Raw genomic sequence first — 20,312 nt, 5'->3', positions numbered from 1 at the left:
TAGATCTATATTATAGGCTATATTAACTTAAGTAGTATTTTCTAACTATATTTAAGACTAACTTTCTCTAAAATATAATTATTTAGACTCTTTACTTATTCTAGCTTAATTACTATAGCTATTATAGTATTCTTTATAACCTCTACTATAACTTCTAGTATATTTTTTTCAAAAACTCGGATTATATTTACTAGACTATTAATACTATTATATTTACTATAGTTAGCTAGGCTATATAAGCAGGCTATAGACATTTTCCCGAATTATAATAGTAGCTATACTAAGTTATTTTTATAGGTTCTCTTAAGTTACGGTAATAATAAATAGTTTTTCTAGATTTCTTACTAGCTAGTTAATATTATTTCCCTTAGGTTTATTACTTTTAGTAGGTTTTATATAATTAGCTATAGGCTAGGTTCTTCTCTTATTTATATTTATAGTAGTTTTAGAAAGTATAATAGGAGAAACTAGTAAGAAATAATTATTTTCTGGTTTAGGAATTATATTATAAACTATTATATTTAAGTATTCTTATTTAAGTCTAGATATATCTGGGTTATTAATAATATTAAAATAATATTTCTTTTTTTTATACTAATAGAATATTATTACCTTCTTATATATCTTATTATATTTATAGGTAGAAATATCTATAGGCTCAAAGTTTATATTCTTAAGAATATAATTTCTTACTAAAATAAATAATTCTCTTATAAATTCTTAATACTAAGTAATTTCATTTATCTCTTTCCTTTTTAGTAACTTTTTTAATACTTTATTAAATATATTAATATAAGACTTAAATAAGATTTCTCTATTCTAGGCTTATATAATAATCTAATTAAGAAAGTTACGGCTAATTTTAAGTATTTCCTAGTTATATTCTCGGAATTCCTTTAGTAAGGCCTTAAAGAACTTGGTTTTCTAGTAATTTCCTGGATTATTAGTATAGTATTCCGGTATAGCCTTAATCTAATTCTTATAAATAAGAGAGATATAATAGATAATTCTCTTTCTTTTAATATTATTAGGAATATAATAATTCTTATATATATTTATATATTATTCCAAGAATATAGAGATATTGCTTCCCTAAAACCATAGTATTCTAGGAGCTCCTATAAGTAGTAGGTTTAAACCCGGTACTAGTATATATTTATTCTTAGCCATATTAATCTTAATAATTTCTTCTATAATTAATTATAAAATTTCCGTACCTAAGACTTCTACTAATAAGATTCCTAAAGAACTAACTTCCCGTTTAAGTATATCTTTTGGTTTGGGAACCGGAATTAGAGAGAAACTAGTTAATAATAATAGATATAATTAAGGTTCGAGTTTTAGTATTAGTAATAATAAAGTAATAGCTTTTCTAGTCTTATTTCTATTACTTATACTCTCTTTCCTGCTCCGTTAGCTTAATACCTATAGTATTTTCCCTTAATTTTACTAAACTAGGTATATCTATTAATACTATTAAAGATAATAAAAATAATAAATATAATTTTGCTAATTTTTCTGACTTTTCTGAATTCTCTTTTCTTTTTTTACTTAGTATTTATTTCTTTTTCTAGAAGCTTCTCTAGTTTATTTATATAATTTCTTATTTCCGATTTCTTTTTAATTCTTATTTCCGATTCTAGTTTACTATTTTATTTAGATTTAAGGGTATTTCCTTTTTTGGGTATTTTTTTCGGACTTAGGAATAAGCTTTTCTACTAAGATTAAAGCTACTTTAATTCCGGCTTTTACTATAACTAAAAATAATATATAAATTAATAATATAACTTTATTTCCGAGTACTAAAGTCTAATTCTAACTAAAGTCTAACTTATACTATCTTAGTATAATATTTCTTATTCTATTTCCTTTACTTCTTTTCCTTCTATAATTAGCCTCTATTTTTACTACCCCTATATACTATACTAGTAACTATATCTTGCGGCTAACTTATATTCAAATTACTAGGTATATTAGAAATTAATATAAGATACTAAAATTAATACTTATATATCCTTAATATTTCGGCTTTAGGCTTAAGATATTATAATAGCCCTTTTCTCTCCTAACTTACTAAGCTAATAATCCGCCTTATAAATACCCTTTAGAACTTTATAAGAGTATTACCTTAACTATAAAGTTTCTATCCTCCCTATATTACTTACTATAAAATATATAAGAGGGAAACTATAATAAGATAAAAACCTATATAAAGTATACCAGAGTGCAAAACGTGACTTAATAGCAAAATAATAAATTAAAAGTATAAATAGTAAAGTATAAATAATATATAGTATATAAAAGCTTAATTAATTAAATACTTATAAAGAATTATTCTCTAAGTCTATAGAAAAACCAGCTTTCTTATGTGATTTCCGCAAGTCACGTGCAAAAGGCTGTGGCCTTTACTATATAACCTAAACCTCAAAACCGCTAAAATAATATAATTTTCGACGAGTATAACCTGCCATACTATAATAGCTTACTTATATAACTAGAAATAAGTACTTGAGTTTATTATATAGAATTATCTAGATATAGAAATTTCTATTATAAACTTTTTATTTAAATTAATTAGTTAAATCTATTTTTAATACTAAGTTTTTATTAAGGTAATTTCCTATTTCTAGAGGCTTTAGATAAAGTAGTTAATAAGTTTCTTAGCTATTAGCCAAGACTTATTAGCTAGAAAATCTATAAGTAATAAATAAGATTATAAAATAGAACTTTTCTAATTATAATATTAAGACATTTTACTATAATATAAAGTAATTAGATATAAAAGCTTTATTAAATATAATATATTTCGAATTATAAGTTTATAAGATAGGTATAAGAAGTTTTAGTATTTAACTAGTATTATAATCTAGCCCAAAAATATCTATTATTTTTTATATCTAATTTAATAGAAATAAAAAGTACTTATATTTTAACTTAAAGAATAATTAGGACTTTTATATAGATTTAGAATAGCGGTTTGCTTTATAGAAAGAAAATAGACTAGAAATATTTATATTATATTAATTTTTAGGAGAAGTTATAGTAAATATTATAATTTCTGAAATATTCTTAAAGAAGCTTTCTCGAACTAAAATAAACTAGTTTATAATCCCGAAAAATCTATAAAAATCTTATATATCCGAGAATATAAGTACTTAAGGTAAATACTATTTAAGTTCTAATCTATAATAAAAGAAAAGTAAAATATATAAAATAAAATATATAAAATAAAATATATAAAATAAAATATATAAAATAAAATACATAAAATATATAAAATAAAATATATAAAATAAGAGTAAAATAAAATATTCGGATATTTAATAAATAGAAAGCCTAATTATAGGTTATAAGAACTCGTATTAACTAGATATATATATAGTAATATTAAAAGAAAAATAAGATAAAAGAAGCTAAAAAATAAATTAATATATATTTTATAAAAGTAAATAAAGAAATATCTAAATAGCCTAAAGGCAAGAAATATATATTAAAGAAGTTAAGATTAGAGAAAAAAAGGCTATTTTCTATAAGAATAAATTAGTATATATTTTAAAATAAAGAATAGAGATATTTAGTAATAGTTTAAAGGCTTTTATAAGTATTAAAGAAAGAGAGAAGGTATTAAAGTTTAAAGAGATCTAAATAGAAATTAGTTTCTTTTTTAGAAGTTCGAAAGAAAATATTTCTAAAGAACCCAAAAATATAAGAGGTATTAGAAAAGAAAAGAAAGTATTAAAGTTTAGAGAAAGCTAAATAGAAATTAGCCTCTTTTTTAGAAGTTTAAGAGAGGGTATTTCTAAACAGCCCGAAAATATAAGAGATATTAGAAAAGAGGAAAAAGAGATATTAGAAAAGAGAAAAAGAGATCTAAAATTTAGCTTTCTAAGAAATAAGTAAGTTAAAGACTTATAATATAGGAGTTCTAGATAAAAGTAACCCGGAAGTAATAGTTAGATACTAGCTTTAGTATTATTAGTAAAAGTATTAAAGGAAAAGGAATTCGGAAAAGGAATTCGGAGAAGAAATTTAGAAAAAGAGAGAAAGATTATAAAGTAGTTAGATACTAGCTCTTAATATTAATAATAGAAGTATTAAAAAAAGAGGGATTTAAAGAAAAGATTCGGAAAAAGAGTTTAGAGAAGAAATTTAGAGAAAGAGAGAAAGGTTATAAGATAATTAGATACTAGCTTTTAGTATTAATAGAAATATTAATAAAGGTATTAATAAAGGTATTAATAAAGAAAGTATTAGTAAAAAATAAAAGCTTTTAGTATTAATAGTAAAATCGAAAAAATATAAAAGAAAAATAAAAGTTTTAGAATAAAAATAGAATAAAATTATAATTTTATAGAAAATAAAGTTACTAGTATAAAGTAGTTATATTATTATATAATTCTATATTTACTTTTACTATTTATTAAGAATATATTTTTTTTTTTAGGAAAAAGTATTATTTAGAATTTTTAAGCCTCTTTAATTTAATAATTATATATTTGAAAAATAAGAAATAAATATAATTATATATACTAGAATAAGGGAATTTTTCTTATCCAAAAATTATAATTATAGTATTACTAAATATAGAAATATAGAAGTTTATATAATAAATTATATATAGAGATTTAAGGAAATTTAAATTACCTCGAATTATTTATAATTAATAAAGTAAATTAGCTAACTATACGAGTTAAGTATAGTTTAATTATTATTAGTATATTTTGGCTTTTATAAATAAAAAAAAAGAATATTTATATCTTTATTTTTATAACTATAATACCTAAAATTATAATTTTTTTAATATTTAAATATATTTAATCTAAGGCTATTAAGTACTAATATTAAAGCTTTCTTTTATTAAAAATATATTAAATATAACTTTAGGTAATAGCTTTAATAAAGGCAAAAATAGTTAAAAAAAATAAAGCTATAAATAAGTAAAAAGATAATATTTATAATATATTCTCTAATAATCTAGACTTAGTCTATAATATTCTCTCTTATTAATATATTTAACTAATAAATCTTTTTATTTCTTGACTTCCTCCTTATATATAATCTCTTTTTCCTTCTTCCGTAATAATACTTTAATTTCCTTATATTACCTAATAATATTACTAAAATAATAAAGTAAATTAATAATAAGACTAAAGTTAGAGAGATAAAGCTATACTAAGGCAGAGAGCTAAAGTAATTAGAGAAAGGCAAGGCAAATCTAGAAGCAAGCTTAATATATACTTACGGAACCGAATTCTCTTAAGCTTATATTACTTATAGTAATAAGAAAAAACTAAAGAACTCTTTTAAATACTATATAATTATAAAAGGCGAATTTAATAGTATTTATATAAATTATAGATATAATAATAATAGTAAAATTTATACTTTCTATTAAGTCTGGAAAGCCTTACTTTATATCTATAAAACCCTTTATACTAAAGCCTTAATTGCCTATAAGATATAGAAAGCGAGTATAAAAATAGATATAAGATCAGAAGATAATAGGGAAGGAGATTATGGTAGAGGAGAGTAAGGATACTAGAGGAGAAGGAAATAAAGGAGATATAGATAATTCGAATAATATAGGTAATACGGAGGATATAGAGAGTAAGGGAGATGGAGATATGCCTTGTAATCCATAGGATTTGCCTTACAGACTACGCAAGCTAAGGGGGGGCTAGGAGTAGTCGAGAATAAGGCGTATATGCTGTACTTCTTTTTTTAGTGAGGTATGGGGGGGGGGGGGGGGTGCGAAAATCAAAAAAATCAGAAAATCACTTTTCGCTTCTCGGTTTTGTCGACTAGCCCGCTAATGGCCTCAGTAGACTGAGGAATTTCTGGTTATTCCATCAGGATCCGATTGCAACAATTCCAAAATCTCGTTTGGAGATTTACGTGCTGGGGCTACCAATGGTGTTAACCTATTCGGAACACACCTCAGTTCTTGCAATGGCCCGAATCACTTCTCTAAGCAACTATCGGGTAGAAGGATTATATTAAGCAACGGTGACCCTATGGAGACGCAGTTAGATGTATGGGCCCAACCCGCTTACCTCAGTAAATTTGAGGCTTCCCATTCGATAAGATTTCATCCAAACTTATGGCGTCCGGATGGACAGATATTCGTTCTCGGCCTTAGAGTAGCCGCCTGGACTGGCTATCCGACGATAATTGACGACCCTCTATTTTCTGCTCATGATTCCGCGCGAAATGCTGTTTTGGATATTATAGGGAACTGCAGCTATGAAGGCGGCTATCTTGGGATCGACTGTAATACGGGCGAGTCAACGGATAACAGCAGAGCTTTTGCCAAAATCTTCCTCCAAGCTTTCAATAATCTTCAATTAGAAGTGGGGAATGGCCAAATTGATGTATTCACAGCAACAATCCCCGACCAAGAATATACCGCCATCGGGTGCGTCGAGCAACATCAATTTTGTGTCCAGCAATCCCCAATGATTTGTACAACTTGGGGCCGACAAGAAGATATCGTTGGGGATTTGACCCAAATCTTACAGGATGTGGGATACCAAGATGCTCTACCGGACTTCGAGGTGCTCCAGCGACAATTAGTGCTCAATGGTACTGTGACCGAGTATCTGCGCAACATGGGTGGAGTCACGGCTCTCATGGCTTGGAACGGCAACAGGCTTACTGGCATTGATCCCAATGAACAATGGATCATAGAGCTTAAAGCCTGGATGGAAGCCTCTCTTTTGCAAGCAAGATACATGATGTCAAGTATTCTGCTCAAGCCGCAAGCTCCTTCAGACGCGCTCCAATACACCCAGACATCTAAGTATTGTAGTCGTATCATGTTCCTCGACGGGAACTACACCAATTTCGACTTCATACAGCTTTTGATCATAGTATGCTGTTTCGTGTTACTCTGCGCTTTAAGTTTCGAATCGGGACTTTTAGCCGCCGCGAGGCAACTGTGCACATTTTGCGGTAATGTTATCGGCGGTGCAGCAGTTGCTTTAGGAGAAATGAGACAACCGGTCTTGAAGCATCTCCAGGCAGCCCGCTGGTCAGCTTCAAGGCCACTCTGGCCATGGCGTCGAGGTGAGTTGTCTGATCTCTCTCAGAGATACCCAAGAAATCCATTTCAGGACCCTCTGTACAGGCCTCGATCGGAGGAATATGGCTTGGGCGAAGTCAGCGCTACTCCAGCAGCTTCGAGGTAAATTGGAGATAACGGACTGCGAGTTTCATGCCTGAAAGGATGAGACAAAGAATGCGGTGCAGGAGAAGAAGAAGTAGTAGTTGAATATCTGATTTATACTGGATTATAATAACTCGGTCGGAACTTTTTCTTTTCTCTCAACGCCACCGATACAAACGAGGGCGACATTACTATATCGCGACTAGTGTGGGCGTGGCCTTGGTCCTTAGATAAATCTTTTTTTTTTTCAGCCAAAACCGGCCAATGTTGTGCCCACAAGTTTTCGGGCGACTGTCATATGTCAGTTAACCCGGACCTCGAAGCCGAGCCTCAGAAACCGTTACAGGGAAATCGCTTTAAGCAGCATTAAAGCATTCTTCAATAGTGAGAGAACTGCCCTCTAAGTCGCAAGGGTGAAACTTGTGCTTCGAAATAAAGTCCTGGAAGACTGTGGGCATTGGAAATGCTTTAGTCTCCCGGATTCCTGGCGTTTCCCGTTTTGGTGGTATATATAGTTAAGGAGAAAGCTGCAGATATGATTTTCGAAGAAAGCCGTTAGCTATTATCGGTCGTGCAATCTTTTCTTGGATTACAGAGCCTCAGCAAGGCCGACAAGAAAAACTCTGGGATTAACGTAGTTTCATTATGGGTAAGAGATTGGAACTTTTAATAGCATGCGCTACCCTCTTAAGAGTGAGGTAAGTTATGTATTATATAATAATGCTACACTCACAGCTCTTAAATATAATCTTACTTTAAATAACGGATGGGTAAGCACTGAGAGAGACCTGGCCTCCTGTACTGCGGTAGGCGAAACTATACCAATATGCAGAAAAAATGTGAAGGACTAAAACGACCCCCCACCCCCCTCCGGGTATCGATTAGGGGTGTCGATTGGGGCAAGGATATTTAATTGGCTATCTGAGCTCTTTAAAAATCTGAAATTAGATTTTTCAATATAAGTCTAAGCTAGTATATTGTCACGATAGGGTGATGTTGCAGTGGTGGTAAAGAGCTTGAATTGAGCTGAAGGCTGTGTGCCGGGCTAAAAGCACTGGCTATACGCTAAGTCACGTGCAGTGGCACCACGTGACTGGTGCCACGTAACATATATTATAACCCTTATATTATAATTACATACTTTCTAACTTATAATAGAAAGATTTCTTAAAATAGTATTTTAATTTTAGGGAGTTTATATACTAATTAATTAATTTTTAGTTTTTGAGCCCTATAAGGCCTTATAAATTATGGGCTTATAGGGCTCTTAAATTTGGTTTTAGGGACTTTTTTGCTAAATTTCTAGGCTATAAAATATAAAAATTTTAACTTCTTTAATTTAAAGAACTATTACTAATCCAAAAAAAATTTAAAAAAAAGTTTATATTTAAATAGCCCTTAATTAGCGCTATAAGGAAATAAAACAAGTATTAAATTATATTACGTCATTATAAAATTAAATTAAAATAAAGAAAAAGCCGGAGTTTTGGTATTCCTGTCCGAGCGCCTAGCCTGCTCCCAAGCGACACCCCTAATCGACACCGGGGGGGTCGTTTTAGTCTTTCCCAGAACAATCGCCAAAACCGCGTTTCTAAGCGAGGCTTACCACCCCCTCTAAATTGCGTCTCCCAACCACTTTATTATACCTTAAGATTGTAATTACTTAATAACCACTCTTCCAAACGCTTCCAAACTTTATTGAAATTGTGGGGATAATACCTGCTGTCGGTCGAAAAACTTGCTCGAAAAAGCGGTTAGTAAATCCTCTACTAATAATGCGCCCAAACCTCGAATTTCCTTACTTGCGGCATTTAACAAACGGCAATTATTTCTAAAGGTCTCGAATTGCGGTATATGATATAGAAAGATAAAGGGGGCATCTCGTATACCTACTTCGCTTTCTGCTGCCTATATCCTAAAGCAGAGAACTTATAGAAAGATATTTATTCAAATTAATAATACCTCTATTTAAATTACCTTTTCTTTAATAGCCTTACTAATAATAACTCCTTCGAAAAAAGCCAAAAAAAAAAAACAGCCTATTCTCCCTCCGTTTAATCCGACAAATTACTTTAATAAAGAGCTATATTGTATTTAGATTTCAATTATACCGAATATAGAGGGTAAAAGGAAAGACAAAGAGCAAATTATACTAGATGTAAATATTAATAATTCAATTCGGAATAACTTTTAGTGTTCTCGCTAAAAATCGATTTAAAGCTAGTTTCGCCTACCGGTGTATAGCAAAAGAGTACGTTTTTGCTCTGGGACAGCTCTCCATTTCTGGTCATAGTCAACATCCCAGCCATGGCTTTGCCGGTATATACCGGGTCCAACAGAATGCCCTCTGTTGCAGTGACCTCTTTCATAGAGTTTACGGTCAGAGGGTCCCCCTTGCGTAAGCAGGGCCTGTGAACCGATCGTCAACCACGAAATTGGACTCGTTAATATCCGAAGCACTAAGACCAAGATGGCCAGCGGTTATCCTCATAAACCTCAAGACGGCCTGGACAAGATCAAGCTTCGGTACCGTGTACGCCTCAATGCCAATCAAACCCCTTTTTCTGCTCTGACGTAACCTACTCCCCTCGCTCATCATTTCGAGCAGCTTGAAGCCGGCCACCATACCCCCGAGGGTACTGTAGAACCAGACGCGGCGGCAACGATGACAGTGTCGAAGAAGACATTTTGCTGCAGTTCCTGCTCCCTCACCTCGAACGCCGCAACTTCAGGAGTCGATGTACTCAGTCGCTCAAGCCTTTCGATCTCGGAGGGATTCTTGAAAAGTAATTTGCAGCGCAAAATGTCGCTGAAGGGAGCCGGGAGATTGACCATTGTAATAGAGTCACCTCAGTCACACCCATTTCTCATCAGAGCGGAGGCAGTTATCATTAGTCGCGGCCAAAGGAAAATAGTGACCAGACTTGATGCGGCCGAGACAGGATACCAAGTACTGAAATGGCTTCAGTGAAGTCTGGAAGACAAAGGGTTATTTTATACGAATGATTCAGTTGCCACCCCACCCTTGAATTTTAGACGTTTTCTAGTTTGATGAAATCCATACGGTCTAGTCTGTTCTCCACTACAGACTGTAAACTAGCAAACTACCGGCCACCCTGATTCAAATCATTCCTATGTTATAATCCAAAGAGGTGCAGATTTGCTCCAGCCTGGTGATAGTCAGCAGATACACTCGAATGCAAGAAGCATACTTCTACGTTAATGCATTACCAACAAGATGTTTGATAATCAGTAGTATTGAGAAAGGGATCCAATCCGGGTTAGCCGCAGGAACTTTAACCGTGCAGCTGATTTGGGCAAGTCGGTTGCTCAGATATGGCAAGGAATGCACGCATGCCTCCCACAGCAAACCGTATTGTGATACCGGCCTCCCGGCTGCAGCATATAGGTCAGCTGGTCAATTGCTTTTGGTAGTAGGGGAAGAATTCTCACAGAGGAAGAAGAATTCGGTAGATCCATGGCCCAACCCCATTTTCTTCATCATAGTACCTGAGATCACACGATTGACCCAAAGCGCGCCACGCCTCAACCGATACAAATTTGTCGATCCAGAGTTTGACATGCAGATTCGCATTAGGCTATCGATAGTATCGATTGGAAGGCCATGTTGCTCCAGCACAACACACAAGGATACGAAGATCAGTTCGCGGAAGATGTGCACCTGTACAACGAGGCCAGAACTTCTCTGGGAGGCTTTGGAGTCCAAGGCATATTGCCGAGCCGATATTACCAAAGCGTCGATTGCATTGATACAGTTTCTTGGTGCAGATGATGGAAACTCGTCTCGTGCAAGATGGACAGGGAGGTCTTTCTTCAAGCCTAGAATGGCTGTCAGAGCATAGTTGTTCTGCTTGACTGAGTCAAGTCCAATAGCTTCCCGTTTCTCCGTCCAGCTGTTGGGTTTGTCCCACCCTTTGGTTATTTGATCAGCGATTTGCTTCCAGCAGGGATTGCCCTCAACTTTTTTGGTAGATGGTTGCGCAGTTGTAAGTGATACGCATGTGCATGGGGCTACGGTCGGAGATGACATATCTGGGGAGGCTCGGCTTTCATCGTTGATAACAAAGTCAAGCGGAAGATATGGCGAGTTCGCACCTGCTAGGGGAGGTCTGGCTACCCATGTATCGCAGTGTTCATGGTGGTATTGGAGATACGAGACATTGGCCTCGAGAACGTCGATATAACTAATCAATTCCTGGATTTGAGCAGGTTGGGTTTGCCATGGAATGTGGGTCCGTCCTGGAGTCGTCATCGTTGCCTTATTGTAACACCGTAAGGGTCTGCATGAGCTATTTAGCTTTTTCCCAAGAAGACAAATTGGTTATGAACCTGGCTCCCCGTGCATAAGCACTAGAATCGACCAAAAATTAGAAACATGAGGAGGCAACCTGTAGGGTTCCTTTCTTGAGCTTCGACAACTTGCCCCTTGTTGACATCCGACCTATCTGCATAAGTTAAAATTAGAATCAGATATTCTGACCGATGCTTAAAGGTATTGAACCTGGCCATATTTGGAATCTTCCTTGCTCAGGAATTGCTACTAGTCACATGGGTCTAGCTAGATTGGCCAAGCATCCCTCCACGTGATAAGGTCGCTGTGTGACCCACCCGACATCCCAGACCACACATATGTGGTAAAACCTAAGCGGACGTCCCACCATCAAGCGCAGTAACCTACTCCCGCGATCTACCCCTTTAAAAGCAGCCACTTACCAACTAGGATAACAATAATCATCTGAAAGGGAGAATGGTATATCCTGGTGATTGGCAATGACCTCCTTCCTGATATGCTTATACAACACCCCTTCAGTGTGAAGGTTAAGGAACATACGTCTCTGAAACTATAATGCCTTCTCGGTCTTTATTTGCAAACATTCACGGCATTGGGTCTCAGTAGGCATTTGGCAGTTCTGACCCAGGGTCCTTGCTGACGGACGACCTGGCTCTGAGACGAAAGATCTCAGTTTGCCATTCTTACAAGTAATTGCTCACGATGGCACATGTTCTCGGTCCTTGCATGAAAGAATTGGTAGCGAGCATTCACTCTCAAGTCAACACAATTACCAAGTTCCCTGACTCGCATTCCTCCCTCATCCTTCCTTCAGATCCGATGCACCTGGTGCGCTTCCAGAAGAGGGACAAGTGCAAGCGGCGCGCATAGCATTGATCAAGGCAGCAAGCGACCTCATCTTACTTGCGCAAGGTCCTGGTGAATTTATCAAAAATGAAGCGTTCGTTGTACATGCCGCACATACCACATTCTCTATGAATGCTAACGCTGTGACCAGGAAAAGTACGGCGTCTCCGTCCTCGGTATCCTTAACCATTACGATGTCTGGAATGCTGTTCCCGTTGACGGTGCGATCTCTTCGGACAACCTGTCTAAGAAAATGGCCTTCCCCGCAATTGCATTCACCGCGTCCTCCGGCACGCGATGACCCAGCGCACCTTCTGCGAGCCTGCCCACGGCTGCGCCGCGCACACAGCCAACAGCGCCGCAGTTGTCAAGGATAGCTCGTTATCAGCTTGTATAGGGCACAATATTGACGAAGTTGGACGGGCTTTAAGCTGGCAGGTCAAAGCGTTAGACATATGGGGTGACACGGAAGATCCGAACAGGTCGGCTCTTTGTCTTGCGACCGAATTGGCAGAGGGGGGTACAATCTTCAAATTTCTGCAGAATGATGGTGAGGGTGTGGAGAAAGGGTGGAGAGCGAAACAATCCTGTCTGGCGATGACCGCGATGACCACGATGAGTAAAACAACCGCATTCTCGCACGCATCTGCGCACCGGATTCGATTGGGCCTCTCTGGGCGAAGCCACGCTGGTCGATGTGTGCATTTCCTACAATTTCTGAGTGCCAACATGCGGACTGTAAAACTAACCAATTTGCAGATAGGGGGTTCCGCAGGCCACAACGATATCGAACTCGCACTGCACTATCCCAGCATCAAATTCATCATCCAAGACCGCGTCGAGGTTGTCGCCTCCTTCGAAGGTTCCTTGCACTCCGATCTCAACAGTCGCATCAGCTTCCAAATGTACGACTTCATGACCCTACAACCCATCAAAGGTGCCGACGTATACTTCCTGAAGCACATCTTACATGGATGGCCGGACCTCGTGTCAGTCAAGATTCTGCAAAATATAGTTCCAGCCATGACAACGTTCGAGGATAATGAGGGTAGTAGACTGCTGATTATGGAGAGCGTAATGCCAGAGATGGGCGAGGTGCCGTTGGCTGTGATGCAGTTGTGATACTGCGATGGATTTGCAGATGACGGCTGCGTTGAGTGCGAAGGAGCTCACAAGAGCTGATTTGGAGGCACTATTAAGAACCCCAGATCAGAAGCTTCGTATTGTCAATGTCAGACAGCCTACAGGCTGTGCGGATGCAGTTATCGAGGTTGTCTTGGATCCGCACCTATAAAGTAACAGAGCATATCGAACAAATGGACACGTGTGAGGTCGTTATTGTTCTTTGGAAGCCTACAAATAGAAAATAGCCACCGACGAGACAAGAGCCGCTTCACAACCTAACGGTGGAGAAAATTTCCGAGAGAAATATGACGAATTCTTGAGACATTATTCAGTTCTTGCATATTTGTCTTTGCATCCTCAGTCCCGCAATGATGTAGCCTCTAAGTCCCTAGTGTGAAGGTTCGAGTGAGAAAGAACGTAGGGATAGGTAGGCCAGGCCACTGTTCAGATATTTTTTTCGCGTCACAGAAAGATGTGATCCAAAGAAAATTTGGTTGTCGTCATGTATCCGCAGGTGCCTGAGAAGGGGCAATCCGACCAACCTACCCAGCACATATTCTTAACAGCAGAATACTTACGAGGCTGTGTAGGGGGTTTGGATGCAGACTTTACAGCTAGCTGTATTAGGTTAGAATGTTATCAGACGCTCTATTATACGCGTGACTTGGGAAAGTCACGGGGCTTCTCGAAACACGTGGTATGCTCACATACTCGCGCTCTCCTCCTCACTCCTTTACTTTGCCTCTCTGCCTGGCCCCCTCCTCCCACCCCCTATACCATTTACCCTGCCTCGTACTCTAATATTTAAATCCAAGGCCTAAAGGCATTATGTTTCTATTTTATTAAAAAATTATATTAAGATATATTAAAACTTATTTATTTACTTAAATAAATATCCTTTTATTTTATCTTCTACTTTAAGTTTTTAGAAAAAGACTTCTTTTCTCATATTTCATTTTCAGAAATAAAAAAATAACTTTAATTAAATTTAAAATAAAAAACTAATAAATAAAAAGTAATTAAAATATAAATTTTTAATAAAATTCTTTATATAATATTTAATATAAATATTAAAATATACTTATAATAATTAATATAATAGCTAGCTTATATTATATATAATAAGTTATTATTTTAGTTATTATTTTTCTTTCTTTCTTTCTTTTTCTTTAGCTTTATATTTTATAAAATAAATTTTAAAAAATTTGCCTTATTATATTACTTTAACTTTATTATTATAATAAGAAAATATCTTTAAATTATTTAATTATATATAAAAAAGCATTAAAGCTAATTAATCTTTATTTTAAATTCTTATAATAATATATAGAATTCCTTTTTAGTTTAATTTTAATTATATAATAAAAAAGTATTATTGTCACGAGACCGGGTCTCTGAGCTTGGAAAGCAAGGTAGAGTGGCTCTATTCCGAGGATTCTAAACTAAGGAGAGAAGCTCTTGAGTGCGGGAGCTTTAGTGTTCTAAATACTAGCCCCAGCCGCATGCGTCATTGCAATCACGTGACGCTAAATTTACTAGTGAAGCGGCAGAGCGTAACAATTATTATAAATAAATTAAAAATATTATTTTAGAATAAATATAGTTTATATTTAATTAGTTTTAAAATAATCTTTATTTATTATATAAAAGACCTTATAATTAAACCCAGAATTAAATATATAAGTTATAAATTTTAAAATTATAAATTAAATAAAATAAATTTTAGTAAGAGTATGCGGCATTGCTCGTTGTATACCTAAGCGAACACGTGACTACCCCTTACTAAAACCCACACTTCACCGCTTCTTTTGCTACAAACTACTATTTTTCTTCTTTAATTATTATATAATAATGGAAAACTCAGACTCAGACCCAGAAATCTCAAATATCCCCTCTCTATCCGTTCTTAAGGGTTACTAACTCAATGAGAACTAGAGAACTTCCGTTTATACTATTATTTGTTTACTTTACTAGTAAAAGAAAAGCTATAGCCAAATTAGAGAGGTTATAAGCCTTACTAGAGAGAGATAATTTGGGTTATATATTAGCCGGATAAGAAGTATTATTCAGATTATATATAATCTTTATATAGGAATAGTAAAGTAAGTATAATAATTTGGCAAGTAATTAGCTAAAATTAAAAGTTCTTACTTATTTTCTTAATAAAAAAACCAGGGAAAAGGAGAGTTTATAATATAGCTTACTTAAACTAAGTTCTTAATTCTATTATTTTTTCTTGATTTAATTTCCTAATAATAAAGTAAAAGAAGATATTTTTATTTATAAATAATAAAGTAAAGATTTATAAGAATATAATAAAACTACCTCGAAAATTATATAAATTATATGAATTTAATTAGTTTCTCTCTTTTCCTAATTTAAATCTAATTAAAAAGGTCTGGTAATAAATAAAAAATAAAATTATAAAGTTGAAAACTATTTCTATTTTAATTAAGAATATAAAAGAGGTCTTATAAAAGCTATAAATTAAAGTTAATCTAATAAAATAGTAATATTTGACGGAGAGGCTTACTTGTAAGCTAAAAGATGTGATTAATAGCAAGGGTATAGCTACTATATAATAAAGCCTTAATAAATCTAGTACTTTAATTGTTTTGGGAATTACATTGAAGTATGGGCTGAAAAATTGCGATTTTGGTGGGGTTGGTAGGGTAAATCACGTGTTCTACGAGCAATGCCGCATGCTCTTACCTTTCACTCAAAAATTAAACTAGAAAAGCAGTTTTATATATAGCTATATAGCTTTAAAAGGACTAGCTCTACTTTTAAGGGGCTCGACTAGAGCAATAAATTTGACTATAGTTATAATATTATCTTTTCGCTTGTTTGAGTAGCGCTGCTGCGGCCCCAACATCCCTGGTAGTTACCACATGTGTGTGGCCCTAACCACATTGTGTGGTACGCCATTAGCCGAAAGATCTTCATTGCAACCAAGGATTTAGGATACATTCGTAACGGGTGCGAATCTCACTGATGTGCCTAGGCAAGGTATATATAGGTTGCTTACACTTTATAGACATCTTTACTTCAAGTCTCCCAACCAAATCCTCTCTGCCAAATCTCTTGCAACTCTTTGACAATGGCAATTACTGGTCACTGCCTCTGTAAGGCTGTTACTTACAGCATTGACGTTGATAAACCCAACGCCGTTGCCTATGACCACTGCGATGACTGCCAACGCTACACTGGTTCCACCTACGGTACGTTCCCGCCCTGATATTATCCTTCATCTCTTCTTACTCCCGTCCTAGCCCTCTTCGCCATTTTCCCTAAGGACAAGGTCACGATTGTGGGGCCTACCAAGAGCTTCGCCATCAAGGGAGGTTCAGGCCTAAAGGTCTACCGCACGTCCTGTCCTACATGTGGTTCTGGGGTCGCCCAGTCCCCTGATGCGGCTCCAGATATTATCGCCATGAATGGTGGCGGTTTGGACCGCGAATTCAAGAAGAAACTTGAGCCAGTAAGTATATTGACATCACCGGGCCCAATGCTAGAGGCTAAATCATGGACAATTAGGACACCGAGTTCTGGACGGCCACGAAGCTTCCTTTCTGTCATGAGAATCTGGCTCACGCCTTTGAGCGCATGCCCCCTCCGCAATAAGCGACGTCCAACGAGCTGTACAGGTAACGCGGTGGAACGAATTTAGTATAGACATGTTCAAATAACTAAGGGTGGCAGCTTTTGCGGCTGGCCTTAGGACTATGGAAACGGTTCTCCGTAGGACATTCTACTTTTCTAGCGCATATGAATATAAATATAGCCAAGAACGTAGGGCAGGATTCCCCGTACACTTTGGAGGTTGTGATTTCTTCATGTTCAAAGTGACTAAGAATGCGCTGCTTGAATGTCGCCGCCTGGTCAATTTGGGAGTTCCCTGCTGTGACCCCAATGTAACCGGTACAGGATATTTCTTGAAAACATATCGAATTGTATTCTCTTAATACGCAATATTAGAAGACTTGAAGATTATTAGTAAACTTGCTTATAATTCTTTAATTATTTTCGAGAATATTTATAAGCTTAATTTTAAAATAAAAAAATATAATATTAATATTACTTTAGTAATTAAAAACTAAATAAAACTAATTTTTATTTCTATAATACTTATAAAAAATTTCTATAAAATAATAAGCATTAATGTTATAAAATTTAGGCTCTAAATTAAATTAAATATATTTTAAAAATATATAAAAAAAAATACATATTATAATAATATTTCTTAAAATTAAAAATTATTATAATTTCACGTTTTATAACTATTATATACTTCAATATATAATGTATTATATTATATTAGGCTGAGCTAGTTGGCGTATTTACTTATTATTTATAAACTTATATATTGCTTTTTATATTTTAGTATTTTTAAATAAAAGCTATTTTAATTTACTTTTTAAGCTAAAAGCTAAATCTTATAATAAAAATACTTTTAAAGGCAATTATAGCTTAAATAATTAATAATATTATAATCTTATTCATATAGGTCTTATAATTATTTTATTTTAAAGAATTAATTAGATTTATTTAAAATAATATAATTAATTTATAATTATTATTTTAATAATACTTTTTTTATTAGATTTAGAAATATATTTAATTTTAAAAAGTTTATATTAATAAGGGATTTTTAAAGCTTTAAGTCTTATATATTAAAGCTAAAATTTATTTTAAGAAATTTTACTTTTTATAATTTTATTATTATTAAAAATATTTATAAATTCTTTTTTTAAAAGATATAAAATTCAAGAAAAGAAAGTTACTTATTTAATAATAATAATCTTGTTTTAAAATTAAAATTATAAAAGAAAAATGTGATGTGTATAGGGTCGCACGTGACTCAAAGGCATGTAACGAACCTCTAATATTACAGGTATTAATCAGGGAGGTTAACGGCCCTTTAATACTATAATTATACTACTATTTATATTATAGGCTTTAGGCTTATTAATTACTAAATATATATACGTCATTGGGAGCTCCTATTTAGAGAGGGCTCCCCTGGACCTTATAAAAGGAACAGAGATTAGTTCTGTACCGAATTTGATACTGTGGTTTCACAACTCACTGATTCATTCTATTGTCTTATTGCCTACTAACAAACACCTTACAAAAAATCTAAAAACTTATTTAAAATTAATTTATATTAATTAATTTTATTTCCAAGCTAAGCCAAAAAAAAATATTAAAGAATATTTATAAACTTTATTTTATAATTATATAATAAATTATTACTTATTTATAATTATAGCTGAAAAATTATAATATATATAAAAGAGTAACCGTTTTTGCTATATTTGATTCGAACTAATTATATCCCGCTCTTTTCTTTTCTCTTCTTTGGAAATCAACTAACCTTTACTCTCTTTATGCTTCGCATATACTATATGTCTGTAATCTCACGCTGTACAGAGATCGCGGCATAAAGTGACGGGATTATAGGGCATTTCGATGCCGAGCCCACTGTAGAGTTCATTTCAGGTGTTGCGCACGCTGTAAGGCCCTATATCTCCAGGCTATGTGCCCTAGAAACACACTGTGAGACATTTGCAAGGTTACGAAGATCTTCAAGGGTATTTAGCGCTGCTGGAAGAGCAACTCTCGCTTCGACACTAAAGCGACAACTCTTAATCCCGTCACTTTATGCCGCGATCTCTGTAAGGCCCTCATATTGCACCTCGTCTGACATCTCTATTGCAATATTAACTTATATTATAAAAGAAATCAATTTACGGAGGTCGCGGCCAGAAGTCTTGCAACTGGCAGGGATGAGTGCCAAGCCTCAGGACGCCACATGCAGCTGACCTAGCAACGAAGATTAAGGGCTCGATAGCTTGTAAGAATACTAGGTTTAGCGATGCTTATAGGGCCTGTGCGCTATATTTTGGCCACGGAACGCCTGCAAGGCCCTGTATTTACAGCGCTTCCTGGTTGCCGTGCAACGGCCCTGCCACATAAGCGAGAAGTGGCACCGACCCTGGTAATAGTCGGACTTGATATCGCGCTAAAGGGGCCTTTCCCTTTAGTCGGGGAAAGCGAGTTGTCCCGGGAAAGCGAGATGTCCCGCATCGAATAAAATCCTCACTAACTTAAAATCTTAGCCTTTTTAAATAATTCTAAGTAATAGAATTAAAAATATAAGCCTTATAAACTAGATATAATTCTCTAAATCTTAAAAAAAAAAGATGTGGGTAGAGAGCTATTAAGGTCTTAATAATAAAATTGCGAGGAATATAAAAATCATAAGAATTATTTATTCGCGACTATTTCACGAGTATTAGACTTATGACTTTTGCTTAATTATAAAAATTTTTATTCTTTTACTTAAAATTTTAATCCTTAAATATATAATAAGTAATTATAAGATCGCGAATAAAACATATTAATTAGATTTTCTATAGCTAGTTCCTAATATTATTATTTTAGAAGGCAAAAAGGGCCAAAACGGGACATCTCGCTTTCCCGGGACAACTCGCTTTCCCCGACTAAAGGGAAGGGCCTCTTTAGCACGACGTCAAGTCCGACTATTAGTTGCAAGACTTATGGCCGCGACCTCCGTACTCGCGAGACAAACTAATATTTATAATTACCCCATGACTCAGCAGGACCTTAGCTTGGTGGCGCTGCAGCCTTGACCCGTTTCGTGCGTGGCTGTTGCTAGTGACCCCAAGTAACGCTTGTCTGACGTCATAGTACGCCATCTAAAAACCGTGTTTATGAAGCAAATCTACGAATCCGTACAAGACGATATTTCTAGCAACAAACTTTCTGGCGCAAATATGCCCCCCTTGTCATCATTCCCGACACGAAACAACATGCAATAACATAACCTTGAAAACCACA

The 20,312-nt window shown here is 34.6% G+C and overlaps 5 protein-coding genes across 5 annotated transcripts; 3 read left to right on the top strand and 2 right to left on the bottom strand.

The window, feature by feature from the left end:
* Positions 1 to 6,455: 6,455 nt before the first annotated feature.
* K444DRAFT_716808 (uncharacterized protein) lies at positions 6,456 to 7,395 on the top strand (the record flags this gene model as incomplete). The annotated part of the gene is made up of 3 exons (XM_024888393.1): positions 6,456 to 7,065; positions 7,113 to 7,183; positions 7,372 to 7,395. 3 exons carry the CDS (start codon positions 6,456 to 6,458, stop codon positions 7,393 to 7,395), a joined length of 705 nt encoding a protein of 234 aa, XP_024739189.1.
* Positions 7,396 to 9,545: 2,150 nt separating this feature from the next.
* On the bottom strand, positions 9,546 to 10,000 carry K444DRAFT_627244 (uncharacterized protein; the record flags this gene model as incomplete). The annotated part of the gene is made up of 2 exons (XM_024882776.1): positions 9,546 to 9,671; positions 9,794 to 10,000. The coding sequence occupies 2 exons, from the start codon at positions 9,998 to 10,000 to the stop codon at positions 9,546 to 9,548; spliced, it is 333 nt and encodes a 110-aa protein (XP_024739188.1).
* Positions 10,001 to 10,286: 286 nt separating this feature from the next.
* Positions 10,287 to 11,438, bottom strand: K444DRAFT_525182 (uncharacterized protein; the record flags this gene model as incomplete). Its single annotated transcript, XM_024874421.1, has 3 exons — positions 10,287 to 10,335; positions 10,384 to 10,561; positions 10,619 to 11,438. 3 exons carry the CDS (start codon positions 11,436 to 11,438, stop codon positions 10,287 to 10,289), a joined length of 1,047 nt encoding a protein of 348 aa, XP_024739187.1.
* A 741-nt stretch (positions 11,439 to 12,179) lies between these two features.
* Positions 12,180 to 13,617, top strand: K444DRAFT_627242 (S-adenosyl-L-methionine-dependent methyltransferase; the record flags this gene model as incomplete). The annotated part of the gene is made up of 4 exons (XM_024882775.1): positions 12,180 to 12,305; positions 12,475 to 12,544; positions 12,574 to 13,418; positions 13,465 to 13,617. The coding sequence occupies 4 exons, from the start codon at positions 12,180 to 12,182 to the stop codon at positions 13,615 to 13,617; spliced, it is 1,194 nt and encodes a 397-aa protein (XP_024739186.1).
* A 2,931-nt stretch (positions 13,618 to 16,548) lies between these two features.
* K444DRAFT_661498 (DUF636 domain-containing protein) lies at positions 16,549 to 17,103 on the top strand (the record flags this gene model as incomplete). Its single annotated transcript, XM_024886599.1, has 3 exons — positions 16,549 to 16,669; positions 16,721 to 16,929; positions 16,986 to 17,103. 3 exons carry the CDS (start codon positions 16,549 to 16,551, stop codon positions 17,070 to 17,072), a joined length of 417 nt encoding a protein of 138 aa, XP_024739185.1. The 3' UTR covers positions 17,073 to 17,103.
* Positions 17,104 to 20,312: the final 3,209 nt, after the last annotated feature.

This window comes from Hyaloscypha bicolor, assembly GCF_002865645.1.
Source record: "Hyaloscypha bicolor E unplaced genomic scaffold K444scaffold_53, whole genome shotgun sequence".
In the NCBI taxonomy this organism is placed as follows: Eukaryota; Fungi; Ascomycota; class Leotiomycetes; order Helotiales; family Hyaloscyphaceae; genus Hyaloscypha; species Hyaloscypha bicolor.
This window is presented reverse-complemented; position numbering and strand designations above follow the sequence as displayed.